The sequence below is a fragment of the Pieris napi genome, chromosome 9, assembly GCF_905475465.1.
Source record: "Pieris napi chromosome 9, ilPieNapi1.2, whole genome shotgun sequence".
NCBI classification, from domain to species: domain Eukaryota; kingdom Metazoa; phylum Arthropoda; class Insecta; order Lepidoptera; family Pieridae; genus Pieris; species Pieris napi.
In genome coordinates this window covers 6,792,985-6,813,023 of record NC_062242.1, presented here as the reverse complement: position 1 = coordinate 6,813,023, position 20,039 = coordinate 6,792,985, and the positions used below count along the sequence as shown (strand labels likewise).

Genomic DNA, 20,039 nt, shown 5'->3' with positions numbered 1-20,039 from the left:
AAAGCACTTACATGGATCGATTGACTGTGACCATTTCATAGTCATTATCAGGGTTGAAGAAAATATTGTCGACGTAATGTTGGCCTGCCGTACCCGCTACTACAGTGGCACGGCATTCGCGGTCCAATGCGTAGTTTCTGGAATATATATAAAATCCTTTTAAAGTACCTGCGTACTGTACAGTACGTAAGTGGTAAAATGTTTGATGGAGTTTCTATATTGCTTACATTCCGATAGTGACGCTGAACAAAATAAAAGGTTTTGATAGAAACAAGAGCAAGAAAATTGTATCTTGATATGTATTTTGTTATTTAAAATGGTGTTTACCTTGTTTATGGTTCTGTGCTAAAACCCAAGAAATAACGAATATTATATTGAGAGACCAGGTTTATATAAAGCTAATCTCATCATGATATTGACTTTCGTATACACAAGTATTATAAACTTTAGTAAAACTTTTTAATGGATAAAAACGCTTCTTTATATACGGTATGAGGATTTTTAGCTAAAAATAATATCTTTTAAAATATTTTTAACTTACTTATAGAATCCATTATGCGATGTAGTCTGATATATGGGCAGGCGCACTTTGTCAAAGCCCGATATTTCCAAAATCCTCATTCCTGTGTTATCATGGACATAGTTGTGAGTGAAGTTAGACACAACTTGTCGTAAGACGATGACATCTTTGTATCTGGCTCGGTTACGTGTGAAGTAGTTCCTGTAGATTGTTACTTCCTGGTACGGTGATGATTGTCGACCTAAAAGTAAACGTAAGTAATTATCAAAGCAGCCGTGTTAGCCTAGCTTCTGCGTGTGACTCTTATCCCTGAGGTCGTAGGTTCGAACCGGGGCTATGCATCAATAGACTATTTGTCATTTAACACTCACTTGTACGGTGAGGATGTTTTTTTATATTGATAATAATGGCAAACCACCAGATCCGGTTTTTATATGAGTCTGATGTCTAATACCGTTTTCTCTTCTTTTTCAATTGAATAAAACAATAATAATTTATAAGAATCAATTATCCTAACACCACCTCGCTGTTGGACATGATGACGAATGATCAGATACAGAAATCTGAAACCCTAATCTGAGCACTAAAAGGTTGTAGCACCACTGGTTTTTATTTTATCAAATCAGCTACATCGTTTCATGTTAAAATTTTGGATCTCCGACCAATCAAACAGTGTGTCTGCGCAACACTTCTTTGTAGAACCAGCTGCCAGTAGAGGTATTTCCGAATCGATACGACTTAGGGGGCTTCAAGAAATGGGCGACCATTCCCTGAAAGGTCAGCAACACATCCTCTTGCCCCCAGCGATACAGGTGTACACGGGCGGCCATTATCACTTAATTCAAAGTGCTCCCCTCCTAGTTTGCCTGCTGACCCAAAAAAAAATCTCTATCCTTCTAAATCAAAATATTACCTTCAAGTTGAAGACAGGGAAGATCATGGTTCGCATAGAATAAATTATTGTGTATCCATCCTCGTAGCGATGTGGCTGAGCCTCGAGAATCAGCTCTCGCCAACAAACCACCAACATTATTGCGTACTAAATTGTTCTGGAAATAATTTAAATTCATAAATTCTACCGTAGTAAATACACAATTTTTGAGTTGAGTTAGTTTGAGCACGTAACTAACAAAATATTTTAAAACGGCGGATAAAAGTCTAGACGTTTAGTCGAAAAAAAACGAAAAATTACTAACACGCGTCAAGTAGACAACCTTCTTGCGAACTCTATATGGGAGGGTTCAAGTATTACGTAACGCAATTTTTGGAGGTTATTGACCCCCCCCATGTAACTCGCCGTAACGTTTTTCAGTACCCTAGTACCTACAGTACTGTATCCAAGTATAGTAAAACGTTTCGTGACCACCTAGTGACTCTTCAGTTACTATTATGTGGTGTAAGTCGAAAATAATATTAACAATAACGTGTAATTCAATCCCCGCCCCGCATCGTAACGTTTTACAAAATGAAACCCCCCCCCCTCCCAAAATTCTTTACGTAATACTTGAACACTCCCTATCCCATATTGGATGAATATGAGTATGTAGAAATGATAGATTCGATTACAATGTAGAATCTGTTGGGTCGAAAATACATGTATACTTACTCTAAAAACGAGTGTTTGCGTGTTTTGCACATCTACCCTCACAGCAGCTTGACAAGTAGTGAAGTTTCCGTATAATTTCAGGCAGTTATCATTGAATTCATTCCGTATTATCGCCACAAGAGGATTCACTTCACCCACCGATTGATAAGTGATTGCTCCATCACGGTTTCTTGTGAAGACGCTGCTCGATATGTTATGCTGGACGTCTCGATCTGAAATACATATCCACATATTGGTAACATTATGGAGCAGTGACCAATACGATTTTGTACGGTAAACCTAAGCCGTGCCTTGTGGAAGTACTGCATTGTTTGCTATAGTATAGTAGAAAGTTCAAGTAAGGTAGGTACCTATTGAATACGCATTCGAATATTTAAGGAAACTGGAAGTTTTTTGTTACCAAGGTTAGGCGTACTTTGGCTTATGCTTCACTAGAATAATCCATACTCATTGAAAATTTGAAATTTGTTTGTTTGCATCGAAGCCTTTTTTATACTTTTAATCAAATTCTACGTAAACGCTTATACACGATATAATGTCTACGGTAAAATCAAAAATGAATTATATTAGACTAGCATACCCGACAGACGTTGTCCTGCATATTTCAAGCGATTAGGATATTAAACAAAGTATGAAAATTCAAACTGCAGCGCCATCTGCCGGGCTGATTTTTAAATCTAAACCATCCAGGGCTCCACCCAAACGCATACAAAAAAAATCATTCTAATCGGTCCAGCCGTTTAAGAGTTCAGTGGCATATACACGTACAGTAGAATTATATATATGTAAACTATCTTTTAAGTTAGATCAAACTGCACACGGTGTGCAAATTTGATTGAAATCGGTTAAGTAGTTTAGGACAAACAATGTGACGCGTAATTTATATATATTAAGATATTTAATATAATACTTACTGATCCCTATTGCTGATATTGGTAATGTTACAATCTCCGCAATGAAACCATGAACAGACGATGCACCATTCGCAAAGAGCTTAACACTTAAACTAGCACCTTCACTTTTAAACAGTTTCTTTTCATCAGGAGACCCATTCTCTAGGTATCCAATCTGAGGTGCTGTGATATTATAAATGTCTCCATCATAAAGCGTAATAGAATCTCGTTTTCCATAATTGAGCGTATGGTTGAATAGATTAAACTGGAGTAGTCTAAATCCAAAAGGTTTCACACGATATATACTCTTGAATATCTTAACACAGTTCACAGGATTATTATCATACTTGTAATATAGAATTACCCTCTCTTCAACTGTAATGACTTTAGAACTGTCGCATATATCGATAAATGAAAACAAATGATAAGGTAAATTGAGGTCTTTCAGGGGTGTAAAGCTGGATTCTTCAGATTCTCTACCTTCGCCAGTCATTGATATAGCGTTAACCCCTTCTCCAAGAATGTCGACCAGAGAGTTAAATCGCATATCAATCGTGTCAGTGGGAGAAACTATATTGATGCCATGGTGCGCACATTGTGTTATATTAACGTTTCGTATTTGCGGATTCTTTATGATACTCTGAATGGCTGGCGATTTTTCGTTATGCAAAATTCCCGCCCCAATTATTTGAATATTCCGAAGTGTACTTTCAACTTTCTTCATCGTTTCATGTGTGTGATGATCATGAATTCTATGTTCGTAAAGTGAATATTCAAACTCTGGATTGGTGAATCTTATTCCTCCCCAATAATCAAGGTTTTCTTCCAAGTTCCGATTACCACAATGTAGGAAGATAAAATCAGAGTCCCATTTGCACTCATGCCTGTGTCCGTAAAGTTGTCCGTTTAGTCGAATAGGGCAATCTTCATAACGCTCTTCAATACCTACACATTGTAAGGGTTCTGGCCACGACCAAATTCTAGATAACGAGTTACTGTGGTATTCAACTCGGCGATCGTGAGCGAAAAATACGTTTATTGGATCAAAACCTAACTCTCGACAAACAACTTGTGCGTTTCTTTCAGTAAATCGACTATCGCACATCGGAACCCACTGTAACGTAGTTTTATTGTAGTATTCTAAAAATCCTTCAGTTTTTCTGTCTATATCCTTAACATTATTAGAACAATTCCTTCCAGTGCAGAGACGTATCGAATCTTGAACAACTAGTGATTCTAACTGCCTCTGTTGCCTATGTTTTACATTTCTCGTTGAATATTGACTAATATCCCTTTTCTCTATACGATTTTCGGTGTTGTGACGTGTGATTGGCCTCATTATGATTGGCATATGACTATGGCCAATTGCATTTACAGTTCCCATTACTAGGATGCCAACACTAGGTGCAAATTCTAGTATTACTCCAGGATTTACAGTGAGAGTAACGTCAGGCATAACTGTTATATCTGATTTTACTATGTAAGGGTCAATTCGTGGATCCAAAATGAGATCAGATGATAGGCGACCTCCAAGTTCATTTACATCAACAATGCTCTCTGGTGTAAATGTAACAGATACACTAGAATCAAAGCTATCTTCTAATAAATACGGTAAGTAGGTCGCAATAGCGTGATTATTCCAGTCATCAAAATCAAATATTTGTTTCCGTATTTCTTTTTCATCTGTAGAACCCCACCAATTTTCTGTTACATCCAAAAGATTGTTAGTTTTTGCTGTTTTTATACCAGCCACTAATGAATATTCGACGGCGTTATTTCCGAATAGATTTCTAGAGACTTTAACTTTTTGTATACCTTTAAACCCTATGACATATGTTGGTTCAATATTCGTTACAAGCAACCCTCGGTTGGTTTGAGAATATTTATTGTTTCTGACTTGATTATAAACAAAAACCGCATAAACAAATCCCATTATTTCACTTTGACTGTCCATGTGAAACTGGACCATGAATCTCCCATTATTTCTTTCAATTAAATTACCATCGATCTTCATTTTCTTTTCCATACCACGGACAGAAATCAAGCCACTATAACAAATGTTGTCTGTAAAAATATTTTTGGTCAAATTAACTTCTGCAAAATGTCCATCAATGACTAAACCAAAGTTGTAATTATTTCTCCAAGTATTGTTGTTCATGTAGACCGAATGTGTGAAATTTTCATTATATTTCCAAACATATGGAAGAGCAATATCGAATCCGCCATATTTATTTCTTTCAATAGTGTTATCTTGAAGTACATAATGATATAAATTATTTGAACTTCTCAAGTCTCGTGCAAAGTGATAGATGCCTTTGCCATTATCAGTGATTGTGGTTTTATTAATCATTATTGTTATTTCAGTTATATTGCTTTCATGTATATCCCAAAATGGTGTATTAATGTACACTGCTTCTTCTAAATTACGTGTGATATCAGAATTTATAATTTTGATAGTCTCATTGGCCTTTCTAAGAAAATGGTCGCCAATTTCATTTAAGTATCTGTTATAGTATAAAGCCATGATTCCTTTGGTGTTTCCTCTTATCTTGGAATTTGTGATCGTAAGTGTCGGAACAGGTCCTTTTATTATCTTGTTACGGATGTTTTGAACTGGAGCTACAATAGTACTCACCACTAAGATGACTCCACCCAATGCATTATAACCACTACTATATTTTAATACTACTCCGAAACTATTACTTGTTGTTGGGAAAGTTGAAAGATCCCGATCCAGACACCATATAGTACTTCCTTCGTTAATATTTTGCGAGTCATATATGCAAATACTTTCACTTGAAAAATTGTGAATAGGATTTAGTAGTTGCAATCCAAGAACATAGCCAGGATTGCATTTGATGTTATAAGTCCTAACAATATTTTCTCCAAATTGTTTATTGAAAACAATATGCCTGGTCTCACCGTTAGCAAGAGAAATATCAGTTTGATACTCAGGTATTATAATAGGTCGATAGCTTGATTCATCCATGTTAAAACTAGGATCGAAATTAAACCAACCCGCTAATTCTCTTTGTTGGGCTCCGGTCAAGTGTGGATTATGGAATATTCCTGCTACTTTATTATTTTCAATAATAGAACTGTATACTTTCAGACCCAATTGCTTAAAGCTTATACCGCTACCTTTATTATTACTAAACTCAGAATTTCTAATAGTGTTTACGGCATCTGCACCATACAGATCTGAATATAATATACCTAACCCATCATGATAGTTGTTGACAATCCGCACGCTTTCTAAACCATGTCGAGCAAAATCTATCTGGAGAGCTGGCTTAAAAACATTTGAAGAATAATCAAGCAAACCGGCTTTTTCAATAGTAACATATTGCAGATCAGCGCGTTCCGCAATTACACTAAAACGAACTCCGGCCCAACTTGTTTCATAGCAGCGTATGCCTACGTCATTTTCATGTGTACATGAATTTTCAAAACTATCTATTGTCTCTGCTTTACATTTTGTTATATCATTATCGAACTCTGTACATTCTACATTTGATAAAACTACGTCTTCAGTGAGACCAGCATTTGGTATTTCATTAGGCTCTAGAAACCAATCTTCAGGATTTAGAGCTAATCCAAGTTGATTGCACACCAAGGCAGCATTTATAATATTCCATTTGTAATTACAAACAGTTCCCCACTTGCCATCCACACGTACTTGTAACCGACCTTCAAATTGAGTCTTACCGCCTAGTAGTCTTATTGGAACAACTGGTTCTATATATCCAGGAGTTGTTGGTTCTACTTCTGGATCTATTTCATATACAGTATCATTACTCATTACAACCTCTTCTTTAAGAGTAAATGAAATATCATTAGGTCTTTTACCTCTGGCATCTAGCTTTCCAGCGACCATCATTCCAATAGCCGGTGGGAATTTCAATGTAACACCAGATTGTAGAATTAGTTTGCCACCTGGTCGAATGTTTATATCTTTTATCACATCATATTCTCCTTGCCGTAATATTTCTATACCCTCAACTTCTCCACCAACAATGTTGGTACCAGGCACATTAAACTGTGGAACATACAACGAGTTATAATTAATTTGAGTAGCACCAGGGTTACTGCTGTGTAATAAATAAGGCATGTACAAAATTTTTGCTAAATTAAATCTGTCCTTTCTGTGAAATAATCGATTATAAACTTTTTCTTCTTCACCAAAACCTAACCAGTTATATGTACAATTAAGTATTTTGCTTTGGTCTTCCACATGAGAACCTATTTCGTATTGAGCTTCTGGATTTTGAATTATATTTCTAAAAACATCAATATTACTTGATGCCAATACTATTGTAGCAGCCACCCGGCTTCTAGGTGTTAATTGTGGTGATCCATCGTTAATTTCAAAAGGTTCTTTTATTTTATTGTCTCTTAAATAATTTCTTGAAAATAATATATATTGAATATCACTGTAGGGAGACAATCCAAGATTAACGACAAACGGTCCTTGATTACCGAAAAAATAGTTGTGCTGAATATTAAATTGGGCTGGGAGCTTCTCAAATTCCTCTAAATACTTTCCTTCTATTCTGTTTAGAATTATTATTGCACCATATTCTCCATGCTCAAAGTAATTGTATTCTATTTTCCCCATTACATTTATGGCAGGTTGAATTTTAATAGGAACACGAAGGTTTTGGTAGAATCTATTGTGCCCAATTTGCAGATTTAGCAATTTACGCGGCTCGTTATAAAGCCAACATGTAGCTATATCTAATGTGCTCTCTGTACTTGAATTGAACCAGTTTCCAGTTACATTAATCCAACTGTCACCACAAAAATTTCCATGCAATATGCCGATATCTAAATTTTTAAATATTTCTGAATATTCAACTACAGTTGTTTGATTTGTTGGAATATATTCAGTTTCCTGTGTATTGTTTATCCATACTGCTATGCCGTATCTCTGGTTGGAGCTTATAATACTCCTAGATATATTGCGGTTTCCTCCAGTAACTGTGACGTTAATTCCATCACCTTGATTGAAGGATATTCTACTTTCCGTAATGTTGACATCGCCTGCCCCATTAACAACTTGCAGTCCGGCAACGTGGTTATTATTTGAAATCGAAGTTCTATGAATATGAATTTGGGATCGTAAATTTTCAATTACGACACCTCGACCATTATTATCCGAAATAATAGAATCGGTCACATTCAAATCATAAGTTTTGCTTATCCCTGACGTCAATCGAAGAAACCCAACAATATCTGTCCTAGTATTAGCGTGAAATCTCACATACATTCTGCTTCTGCTGGATGTTACACTTTGGGGTCGTGTATAATTTCGAATACTGAATGCCATTAATAACTTATCTTCAGCAGTTAAACCGTCATAGACATAGATATGCCCAGTGTCATTTTTATTTGTTAAAAGCTTTATAAAGCTCAGTGTTAGAACGTGATCGGATCTCGTATAAAATTTCTGATGACAATCTCGTTCCATGTTTGAATATCTGGACTGTTCTATAGACATCGTTATGGGAAACGTTTGACTAGGTGTAGATGCGAGAGTACAAAGATCAAAGACTCCTGCACGATCAAATCGCTCGTCAATATTCATTTCGTGCACCACGTATTTGATTCCGTCGCCACCGTTGTCGTGAATCAGGCAATTTTCTATCTTGGTCATGCCGTAGGTTGAATTAACATAAACGCCGTAGCCTCTATTGTTTTGTATCGTACAGTTGTTTATGACTATCGGTGCGTTAGGTGATGTCACGTTGATGGCATTGAAAGCTGAATTGGATATTTCAATATCTTCCATTACTGGAGGCACGCCAATAACGTCAATCGCGCTCGTCGCGTTGTTATCTCTACCCAATCCTGCATTCTTTACAACTATGTGAGATAATCTTGACATTGAAGTGGGGACATAGAGAGTATTTTCCGCTGTCAATATTCTCTCGTACACTGCATTTTCGAAGCGTAATCCACGCCAATGTGTACCGTAGTTTCTAAGTTCGTTGTCATCATGATGAGGTAGACATTGAATAGCTAGATCGGGATGATAATCACAGACTCCGGAGCCGAGTTGTCGTGACTGCCAATCGCATTGAAAGAGGTCGTATTCTGTGCCCTTACACTTGGGCTCTTCAAACAAAAGTCGTGCACGCCGACCGGGCTGACGATCCATCCAATTGTAAAATGTTCCACCCATGAAGCCTAATTGCCTGCAAGCCGTTTCCATGTCGTTAACGGTCCAACTAGAACAACAAAGAAAATGTTAACTTCTGGTTGAACAACGTACTTAAACGTATTCATCTGTGAAAATTTTAATGACACTTTGGTAAATAATATTACTAAATACAAAACAATCATTGAAATTTGTTCATGTATTATTTTGATTAAAAAACTTGGGAGTATCTTAGCAATCTGTTTTGTAAGACTTTTATAACTTTACGCGATTTTATAAACATTACTTAGTAAAATGAACTTACTTTCTTGAATTTGTACACACAGATCTCCATTGTCCTCTATGCAGTAATTGTACTCTTCCAGACAAAATCGAAGGTCCATCAACTAGACGTATGTCTGGAAATGCCTTAGGAGATTGACGTTCCTCTGTGCTGGTAAATGTTATTTTACTTTCTGTTTCGCCCTGAAATAGAAATAACATTTATTGTAGATCAATTTTATCACAACCATATTTTGTTATGAATAAAGTTTATTATTATTACGTAAGTATTAATGTTTAATCTTAATATTGTGTAAAACATTAAATTGCTAATATATGTTTTGAACCTCATTCAATTCGCCATGGAAAATAAGCAATATTTTTAGACAATACAGTCATTTAACTATAACTGTTACAGAAACCGGAATCACAGTAGGCTAACCCCTAGTTTTCGTAACATCTTAACAATATGAACTCTGGCGCATGTCCGGCGATTCATACCTCTAATTATTGACGCTTTCATCACGATAAAGCAATTCTTTCCAAAACAACATTGTCTTGGTTCATCCAAACATAATCGATTTAAATATGAATTTGCACGAAGTTCGCTCTTATACTGTTCACATACGTTTATTGTTAGTAAAAGGCTGTGAAAACAGATATTTGCAGTCCACTCAAAACAAGGGATTTTATATTAGCTCTCTATTAGCTTTATATTAGCTCATGTCTGTGCGTCATGGTCAGCAAGGAAACATCTGAAGGGGATTGTCTGTTTCCACCGGTTCTTGTCTAGCGCCACACACATTACTATTACACTGTAATCTCTTTATAACGTCATTGGTTATAACGAAATACTCTTTATAACGTAAAATATTGTATAGTAAGATTTTACCCATACTTTAATTCACTCTTTATAACGCAACAGCTATTCTCTATTACGAAGAAATATTTCATATTTAGACATCAACAACATACTTAAGTGTAATTGTTTTTAAAATCAGCTTACTAAACTTTTTGAGGTGACGAAATTTCTAAGAAATACACCTGGGGTCATGAACAGCCGTCTCGCCTTTTTTATTGTTAATTGCATTAACACGTGTGCAATTATTATTAGATTAGATTCTTAGATAGTTGTAGAATAAATTCTTATTGTTTTATGAAGATGATTCCACCACATCCCAAGACATGCACAAAATACTCAAAAAAAGACGTCAGCCAAAGTTAACAGAATATACGTGTTTAGAATTATTTACCGATTGATATTGGTTAAATTTGGTTTCTTTTTCTTTTCGCTCCGTATAACAATAACTGTCTACAACGAAAAAGATGCTCGGTCCCTTGAAATTCGTTATAAAGAGTTTACACTGTATTTAAAAATGGTGACCCAAGCGACGTGAACGATTTCAAGAACTTTGGCATTGCATTTATGCAAATATTTTGAATTAAAATTTCGAATATTTAGTAATTTAGAAATAGTTAAAAATTATTAAAACAAATTTAAAAAGTTTGGTCCCTGTGGCAGTGTACCGTTAACGCTGGCAGCATTTCCTCGCTGTATTGCGATACTTATTCGATGACCAGGAAAGCACCAGCTCTGGGGTCATCGGTACTATCTACCAGGCGCCAACTCAAACAACTTATTTTTATTATTACTTTGTAGGTTAAGAAAATTCTAAATTCAAAATAGACGAGTAATTTAGAAATAAAACAATTTACTATAAATTTATAAGATTGTTCCAAATTTGTTTATAATTAACATGTATTTGGTACATCGCGTCATCGCATACATTAAGCTCTTAAATAGATCAAATACAGCTTGTAATAAAAACGTGTCAAAACCGTTTACACAATGTAATCTTTACATGTAAAGTTCCTGTATTTAAAGTCAATAAATTAACATAATCCATCAAAAAAAGCCCATCAGAGCCACCTATGTGTTTAATGAATATTGCCCTTGCACTTAGCTTCCTGCCTTTAGAAGCACCCCATTCATAACGTCACGAACGACTGACTTAACTGTTACGAAATTGCCACCTTTGTGTAAAGTACAGTAACATTTTTCTTTTTGAAATGTGTGTTCAAACACATTCACTACTAGCTTCTTTAATATGCCTATACTAACTTAATTAAAATTTCCACTAAAATTTTCCTGACTTATGATTTACAGATTAACCGAATCATTTAAAATCTAACTCTTTAAGTACAGAAATTTAGGCCACATCGCGATTACAATTTGATTAAAGGATACCAATGAGTACTTAGTAAAAATAGTGTAATAAGTAGTAGGTACTATTTGACTGTTTATAAATGGTTGATAGTAACCATAAATTATATATAATAAACCTCTTTATAGTTCCTGATCCTTACAAAAATATAAAAAAATATGTATTGACAAAGTTAGTTAATTGATTAGTTACACATATTGAAGCATGGAATTCAAGGCTAATTATCGGTAGTTTCAGAATTGTTGAATGTGGCCTTGTTTAAGTTTAATAATTTAAATAAAAGGCTTATACAAAATAACTTTTTGTATAAGGCTTGATCAAATAAACTAATTATGTCTTCTTCTATTTTTATATAGTAAGGCCTTGAATATGAAACTGCATTTAACATGATACGTTATTTAAGGCAGGTCTAAGAGCCGTTATTAAATTGATACGGACGGCTGGTTTTATTACGAAATAGACAAAAAATTGTCTCTTCATATAAACAAGGACTGCCTCTAGGAATGTGATGAGTCAGCGGGGTTAGTGCACGCGGGGGATAAAAAATAGAACCGCTGGTAGTAAAGGATTTTTTGAAATCAAATAACAATATAAGATGATTATAGATGAGTTCAGTAAGTGAGAACTTTCACTTGTTACTTACATAGGCAGAGTCTAGAGTCTAGACTCTAGACTCTAACATTTTATTATTAATGCAAACTTAAGTTTAGTTTACTTTAATATGGAGACTCTCTAGATAGACACTTTAAACGAATATTGTTCTCAAATCTAATAGTCAAGGTATATGTTGTGAATAAGGTAATAGACCAGTGCCGATAATTTTTGAAACCTAAAAAAATAATAGTAGAATGAAACCTATTGGAAAAAGAGGAGAATATTATAAAAATTAAAGGAAAAATAATTTACGGGCGATCTCAGGTCGGGAAGGGGTAGGGGGTGGGGGAGTTTTGAGGGTAAAAAACGGTTTATCTCGAGTTCCGGAAAAACTAAAAGTCCTATCGAAGAAAGTTAAATGGCACAGTTGTAGGTAATAAAAAGATCTAAAACTTTTGTATTCACACATTTTTCACATAACCTCAAAATTTATGTGAAAAATTCAAAGTAGAGATTTCAACGAACTGAAAGCACACCAACTTTTTTAAAAAGCTGATATTTGTTTATGCTATGCGCCCGTCCCAACTCTGACGTGGTAGGTTTGAATCCCGGCTTAGTTACAATGGATATTTAGATGTGCGCAATTAAAAGACACATAAGGTAAGTTAATATGGCGACGCACGAAATGTAGCAAAGAAGTAAGTGGATGGATGAACTGGACTGGAATTTCTAGGTGCCGGAGATGGAAGAATATCTTAAGAATTATTTTAATATTATCAAGCCGGATACTACCAGTTGTTTTTAAGTAATTTGAAGATGACGTCATGCAACATTAGCACCAAAACCTGTTATATCGACCTCCATGACGCAAATATCAGTTGTACAAAATGTGCGAAATTATCGATACAAATTTAATCAATGTACTTTCTCTTCACTGAAAAAAATGTGTATAATTTAAAATAAAGTACATGTATAGAAATGCACAATTTAGCTATATTTACAAACATGAAGTCTACGAGTTTTAATTAAAACAGCTATCATAATAATCCTTAAAAATTCACAATTATTATAAACAGTCTTGAAAAGAACCTTAAAGAATTTATTAATTCAGTTCAGCTAGTGAAACCATTACAGTGGCATTTAGGGTTTTACAAAAACATAACCACGATAAAAAGCTATATATAGAAAAGTAAGAGTGCTTTATTTGTACCTTTTTAAGATTTGACCCGTTAAATTTAACTAGTTTTTAGTCGATCACATTTAAGACCTAAATTATGTTCAACTTAAGACATCTATTGGGCTTACAATGCTAGTAAACAAAGAAACAAACGTCAAGCTTTTACGTGAAAATCTGTAATTATCATTCTTAACACAAATACACATTATTTTTTTAACAACAATCTCCGACGAAATTAAACTCAAAGTTTGTTAGACTTGACAGGCGAAGACGCTATATTTGTCACATGGTACGTCATTGTCGACTAATCTGTGACCGTTTTGTGTCAAGTGACTGACGTAAAAATCAATATTTTTAATTTTAAATTAATTTTACTCTTTTTTAAAGCTTTTAGACAGATTGCTACTAATAACTACTATATTTATTTTTTATATTGTCAAATATCCCACTGAGACACGCAGTCCGCAGATCCTATGCTATGAATGAACAACATAGCCATAGAAAAGGATTTTGTATGGCTGGCTAGAACAAACCATTTAATCAATGTCCTACAGAGAGCTTTTTACTTTAAACGTGACATGAAGTACCTAATGCATTTAGCACGACCAGCGATACCATCGTCTCGCTCTGGTTGTGATCATGAAAAGCGTGACAATGCTTTTCAGATATTATCTACATTTAATCGTTTTGCGCTAGGCATAGCTTTAGCTACAGTAATTATTACCACAATTATTTTCTAGTATATATATACCATTAGGTCAATTTATTTATTCTCTGCAGTATAAGTATACACTGCATTGAATTTTCTATCCGTTTTATGATTTGGTTCCTTTTTTAACGATTAAAACGGGACTTTACTAGATTAGCTGTAACGCTGTAGTAAGGGACGATGTAAATTATAAAATAAATGCCTTTTAAACTGTTTAAGAAGTTTTATATATAAATGTATAGTATCTGTAAGCCAAAGATAATGCCATTGATATTCTTTTTCACCTTGAATTTGTTGATTATCTGGTAGATAGTGGACGATCATTGTAACAACGTCAACATTTGTAAAAGCCTATAAAAAAATTACTCATAATTTCATATAGAGCAAGCAAGCAATTGCTACCCTAAATAAGTATTATTATATACATAAGTAAATGTATTAAAATTTCGTTGAAAAGAAAACAATTGTGTGCCTAAAACTGCAGTAATTAAACTAATTTTGATTAACTCCAATGATTAAAGAGACAACGGAAGTTTATGGGAAGTGCCTTTCACAATTTTTTAAATCGTTATGCAATAATTTGATGCTCTCGTTTAACCGTAATGGTAGCTGTACACACTCGGCGAGACACCCCGAGACAGGCCGAGGGCGAGAGTGTACAGTAGAGCTCTCGTCTCGCCTCGCTTCCTCGCAGTCGGTCTCGCCTCTCTCGGTCGCCTGTCGGTTTTTTGCGCACGAGTCAAAGGGTCTCGCGAGTAAAACGAGAGCGACCTGTACACACTCGTTCAATCACTTGCTCGATGACTGTGGTTGTGACAGGACGTATCGCACAATGTGGTCTAACGAACGCGAATTAGAGTTTTTGGAGTGTTACCAAAGGGAATCGTTGTTATGGAATCCGAAGGATGTAGGACACAAAAATAAACAATCTCTACATGATGCTTGGATGCGAATAAGCCGGCCGATGGGTATCCCAATTGAGGAACTAAAGAAAAAGCGAGATTCACTCATGGCTACGTACCGTGGACGTAACTTTATGAACCTAATTACCTATTTCTGTTGCGGTGCATAGTAACCATCCACCATCTTCTTCTTCGCCATGGCTTCGTAATTTTTTTTTATGGTACCTAAACGTGAAGAAAATTATAATAACTTATTGCACAAAGACAAACAGCAGCAGCGGTTTCCACGTCCATTATTAACGGTGTTTTAAATACAAATAACGTAACGAGTGTGTACAGGCTGCGCTCTTCTCTCGGTCCTCTCGGTCGAGACTCGGCGAGAGGCTCTCGCCGAGTGTGTACAGCCACCATTACTAATTTCAGATCGACAGATTTAAAAATCACAAACATTTTTATTTGCTACCATTAATCTAGTACCTACAACCTTTTATCCTTCGCGCTTAAACTCTCTAGTTTTGGCATCGCCACATATCAGATAAATATAGTTCTTAACGTAAGTGTAACTTGAAATACCATCACACACGTGTCCCTAGCTTCGTTCGGCGACTGTTTAACATTCCACGCGATGAGGACTTTATGTCGCAGCGGAAGTCAGAGTATATACAGTGAACAATTTATATGATACTGACTATATACGAGTACCTAGGTATATCTTTTCAAAATGCCTCCAGTTAATACCAACTATAGGAAAAATAAATTCATGATTTTAAGTGTAGATACAGACCTACAAAAAATTCATAATTGTTATATCCCTAATATTTACTAATTAACATAAGATATATATACTCAAATCAAATCAAAATACCTTTATTCAGTTTAGATTCGCATGCTTAAGAATGTCAAAAACGTTTACAAAATTCGCGAAAGAGCAAGACTACGCCATCAGTTCGCAAAACTACCAGGAAGCCTTGTTCTGAGAAGAACGGGCAAGGAACAAGAAACTAAGAAAAAAATATATAAAATTAAATAATGAACCAAATTAAATTACATTACGGTAAGGTAAGTCAATATAAGTTTACAATATTTTATTTTACTAATTCCATATAATTAAGTAGATTTTCCACATCACCATAGTTAGATGCCGAAAGCCGAACTTGCTTGTTACAAAACAGTCAAGAAATCTCCTAATTCCCTACTAACGCTAGCCTGTTAAAGTGGGTTATCAGAACAGAGTTAAGATAACGATAATAAATTGTTAGGAATGCGAGTTATCAAGTGATCAACATTCAGCGATTCATTGCGTCAACGAAACGTGATCGTTTGCTTCCGAGTTCCGTAAATAACAATTCAAGAGATATTATTTTTATTAGCTTGATAAAGAACATGTCAATAAATACTAAAATAGTTTACTTCGCAGTATTTTTATGGGTCGGCAAATTATCAAGTCACTTTGAAGAAAGTGCTATACGAGTACATGCAGTCCATGGATAGTTGTAATGTTTGCATTGTTCATGGACGTGGTACGAACAGATAATAATTCGTCAATGTGAAAAAAATTCATAAATAGTATCTCGACTTGCAATACGACTATGCTGTATTAAATATTCTTAAAATTAACAAAAATTTTGAATCATGGACGCGCGCTTATTGCATGCTTTTAAAAATCCTTGACACCCACATACCGCGGTACATTCATCGTAGTTAATATTTTATGCAAATCTTTTTTTAATCCATGGAGTTAGCCACGATGCCGATGTTTAAAAAAATAGTATAAATTGAAATTATATCACAGTTTTACAAGAATTTTTTTAAATATAGACACCTATTTTCTATAGCTGAATTATTTCTTAATTAGTATTTTTCAACGTATTACAATAAAATAGGTTGAAATATTCCACCTTCGAACCTTTAGCAAATCCCAGACACATCTTGTGAACTTGCGCAAGAGTTGCAATTTGCAATCCTTTGTGAATGGAAAATAGTTGTTGTGCTGCAAGGTATCGAGATTTTATATCTATACCGCAAAACCTATTGTATTACCTTCAATAATATGTTGTATTATTTATACTGATCATGACCTATATATAAATAACAATTATTCAATATTTTATAAAAAAACTTTTTTATAGGATATAGAATATTTGTACCTAGGTTCACAAATTGTATGCACCAATCTTTCAAAACATAACTTTTAACTTCTAACTATTAGAACCGCATAACAATTTGTGCGGCTTTTGCAATAAAAATATTACAATTTAGGGGCGAGCAGATAACTCCAGTATCCACGGCTATAAGAGATACGATCTGAATGCAAAGAAACATACCCTAATAAAAATGTAGCATTCGCCAAAAGACTCTTGCAAGTCGACATTTCATAGGCACATATGAACAAGGCACGATTCCTTTTCAGACACAAGTCATGAACCTTTAATTGACATTAATATTTCACTCAGATACGGCACACCTTCGCACGATTGATATTCGAATAACGTGTTATTGGCTTTATTATAGAGTTAATCTGGTAATGTTAGTTGATAACAAAATAATTCATTGTTTAAATATGGAGGGTTAAAAAGTTCACCTCAAAAGCGGTAAAAATTACTATTAGTATATAGAAATTAAAGTATAGAACGTAAGACATTATTATATGGGTTTTATCTGACCTTTCGTAACTGAGTCAGATCGTATGACACCCCATTATTAAAAAACAGGCATTACTAAGCCTGACTAAGTAATAGGTTTATTGAGTATAGTTTCTTAACTCTACATAACGTCGCGAATATCAATAGCCACCTTTCGTATAATTGTTACTTCGATGATGAATTCGTCCATGTTTTGATAAAATAACCGAGATGTTCTCGAGACTTAAACTAAGTAATTATATTTTTTGAGGCATATTGCATACACAAAAATATGAACACACCGTCGAGCGCTATGTAATTTTGTTCTTCCTTTTGCAAATATTAGAGGAAGAGAAAATACCACACAGAAATGATTCACTAAACAACTTAATACTTAGTCCACGACTGATAATGAATTTAATCATCCAACCTAAATTAGTGATATCCGGAATATCACATGATTCATAATGAGTAATTATAAAATGTATTATTTTATCAAATATAAATTTACTTTAAAAAATCTTTGTTTACATATATATGCGCAACAAATCGCTATCGTTAATATTGTTAAGCAAATCTAATATGAACTATTCTAAATTTAAAACACTGGAGAATACAGAGCTATACATATTCAATTGTTATTATTTTAGCTTATTCCCAATGTCCTACATACCATTGTTAGGCATGGATACTAGAAAAATATTTATTTCAATTGTTAAAGGCATAGAGAGACTAATAATACCAACTTACCTATAAAGAAAATTAATTTCGCCTTATCGAGAATCCTTTTTGTAATAAACGACGAGTAAAGTGTTTTAAGGCTTAATATTATATTAAAACGCTAATATTGTTACAACCTCTTGTCGTCCAGATTTTCAGTACCACTTGTTCCCCGCGCTCTGCATAGGTACCTATCTCGTTTAGTTCTTCAACGGATGTCTTCTACTAATTCGATCGCGTAGAGGATCACCGAGCATAGTCTTCTTACTGACATACCTTTATATGTATTTCTTTTCTTTATAATTAATTTTAATTGCGCCAGCGAACCGCAAACCACCAAGAGATCACATTATACTGATATTATCTTCTCATACTTATGTTAGTATGAGAAATAGGTATCAACAATAGCTCAGCATTTTTTTTTTTTTTTTTTTTTTATGTAATAGGAGGCAAACGGGCAGGAGGCTCACCTGATGTTAAGTGATACCGCCGTCCATGGACACTCACAATGCCAGAAGGCTCGCAAGTGCGTTGCCGGCCTTTCAAGAATTGGTACGCTCTTTTCTTGAAGTAAGTCCTAGTCCTAAGTCGAATTGGTTCGGAAATACTTCTGTGGGCAGCTGGTTCCACATAGTGGTGGTGCGCGGCAAAAACTGCCTTAGAAAACGCTCTGTTGTGGAACGACGGACGTCGAGGTGATACGGATGGTATTTTGTATTTTGCCTTGACGTCCGATGATGAAACTCAGCTGCAGGTATTAGACCGAACAATTCCTCTGAACACTCTCCATGGTAAATGCGGTAGAAGATGCAGAGAGATCCCACATCTCTACGCAGCGCCAAGGGATCAAGCCGCACGGAAAGTGACTGGTCGTCGACGATTCGAACCGCTCTTCGTTGAATACGGTCAAGTGGAAGGAGCTGGTACTGGGGAGCTCCCGCCCAGAGGTGAGAGCAGTACTCCATATAGGGCCGAATTTGCGCTTTATATAGTTGCAAGCGGTGGCCCGGAGTGAAGTACCGTCTCGCCTTGCTGAGCACACCAAGCTTTTTGGAGGCTAATTTAGCCTTTCCTTCCAGATGACCGCGAAACTGAACGTTATTCGATATGTCAACGCCCAGTATCCCGATGCTAGCTGAGGCTTTAAGGAGAGTGTCTTCAAAGAGGGCAGTAGCGACAAAGGGAGTTTTTTTAGCGGAAAACGCGCATACTTGTGTCTTCTTGGGGTTAAATTGGACTAGATTTAGTCTACCCCAGTCCGAGACTCCACGTAGAAGAGTTTCGACTTCAGACACAAGTTTGTTCCGGTACTCATCGACAACAGCCCGAGAAATACCTGCCCGGCCAGTGTAAAAAGTATCCCCAGTGCTGTCGTCCGCATAGCAATGAATGTTACTAAGCTGCAACATATCATTGATATGCAGAATAAACAGGGTCGGGGATAGGACACAGCCTTGTGGGACACCAGCATTCACAGGTTTCAGGTCGGAGCATGCTCCGTCGATGACGACTTTGATGCTCCGATCAGCGAGAAAGCTGGAAATCCAGTTGCATAATTTCTCAGGGAGCCCATAGGCTGGAAGCTTCGAGAGCAGTGCTCTGTGCCACACCCGATCGAAGGCTTTCGCTATGTCCAAACTTACCGCCAGCG

General features: G+C 35.5%; 1 protein-coding gene across 4 annotated transcripts in view; it reads right to left on the bottom strand.

Annotated features, from left to right (window-relative positions):
• LOC125052730 (protein bark beetle) overlaps window positions 1-20,039 on the bottom strand; it is a 42,882-nt gene that overhangs the window by 9,519 nt on the left and 13,324 nt on the right. For all 4 annotated transcript variants that reach the window (XM_047653730.1, XM_047653732.1, XM_047653731.1 and 1 more), the window contains exons 2-7: window positions 9,484-9,644; window positions 3,041-9,249; window positions 2,127-2,338; window positions 1,434-1,569; window positions 542-761; window positions 12-137 (exon numbers count right to left, since the gene is read on the bottom strand). In XM_047653730.1, coding sequence (XP_047509686.1) covers window positions 12-137; window positions 542-761; window positions 1,434-1,569; window positions 2,127-2,338; window positions 3,041-9,249; window positions 9,484-9,644 — 7,064 coding nt within the window. The remainder of the gene's footprint in view (window positions 1-11; window positions 138-541; window positions 762-1,433; window positions 1,570-2,126; window positions 2,339-3,040; window positions 9,250-9,483; window positions 9,645-20,039) is intronic.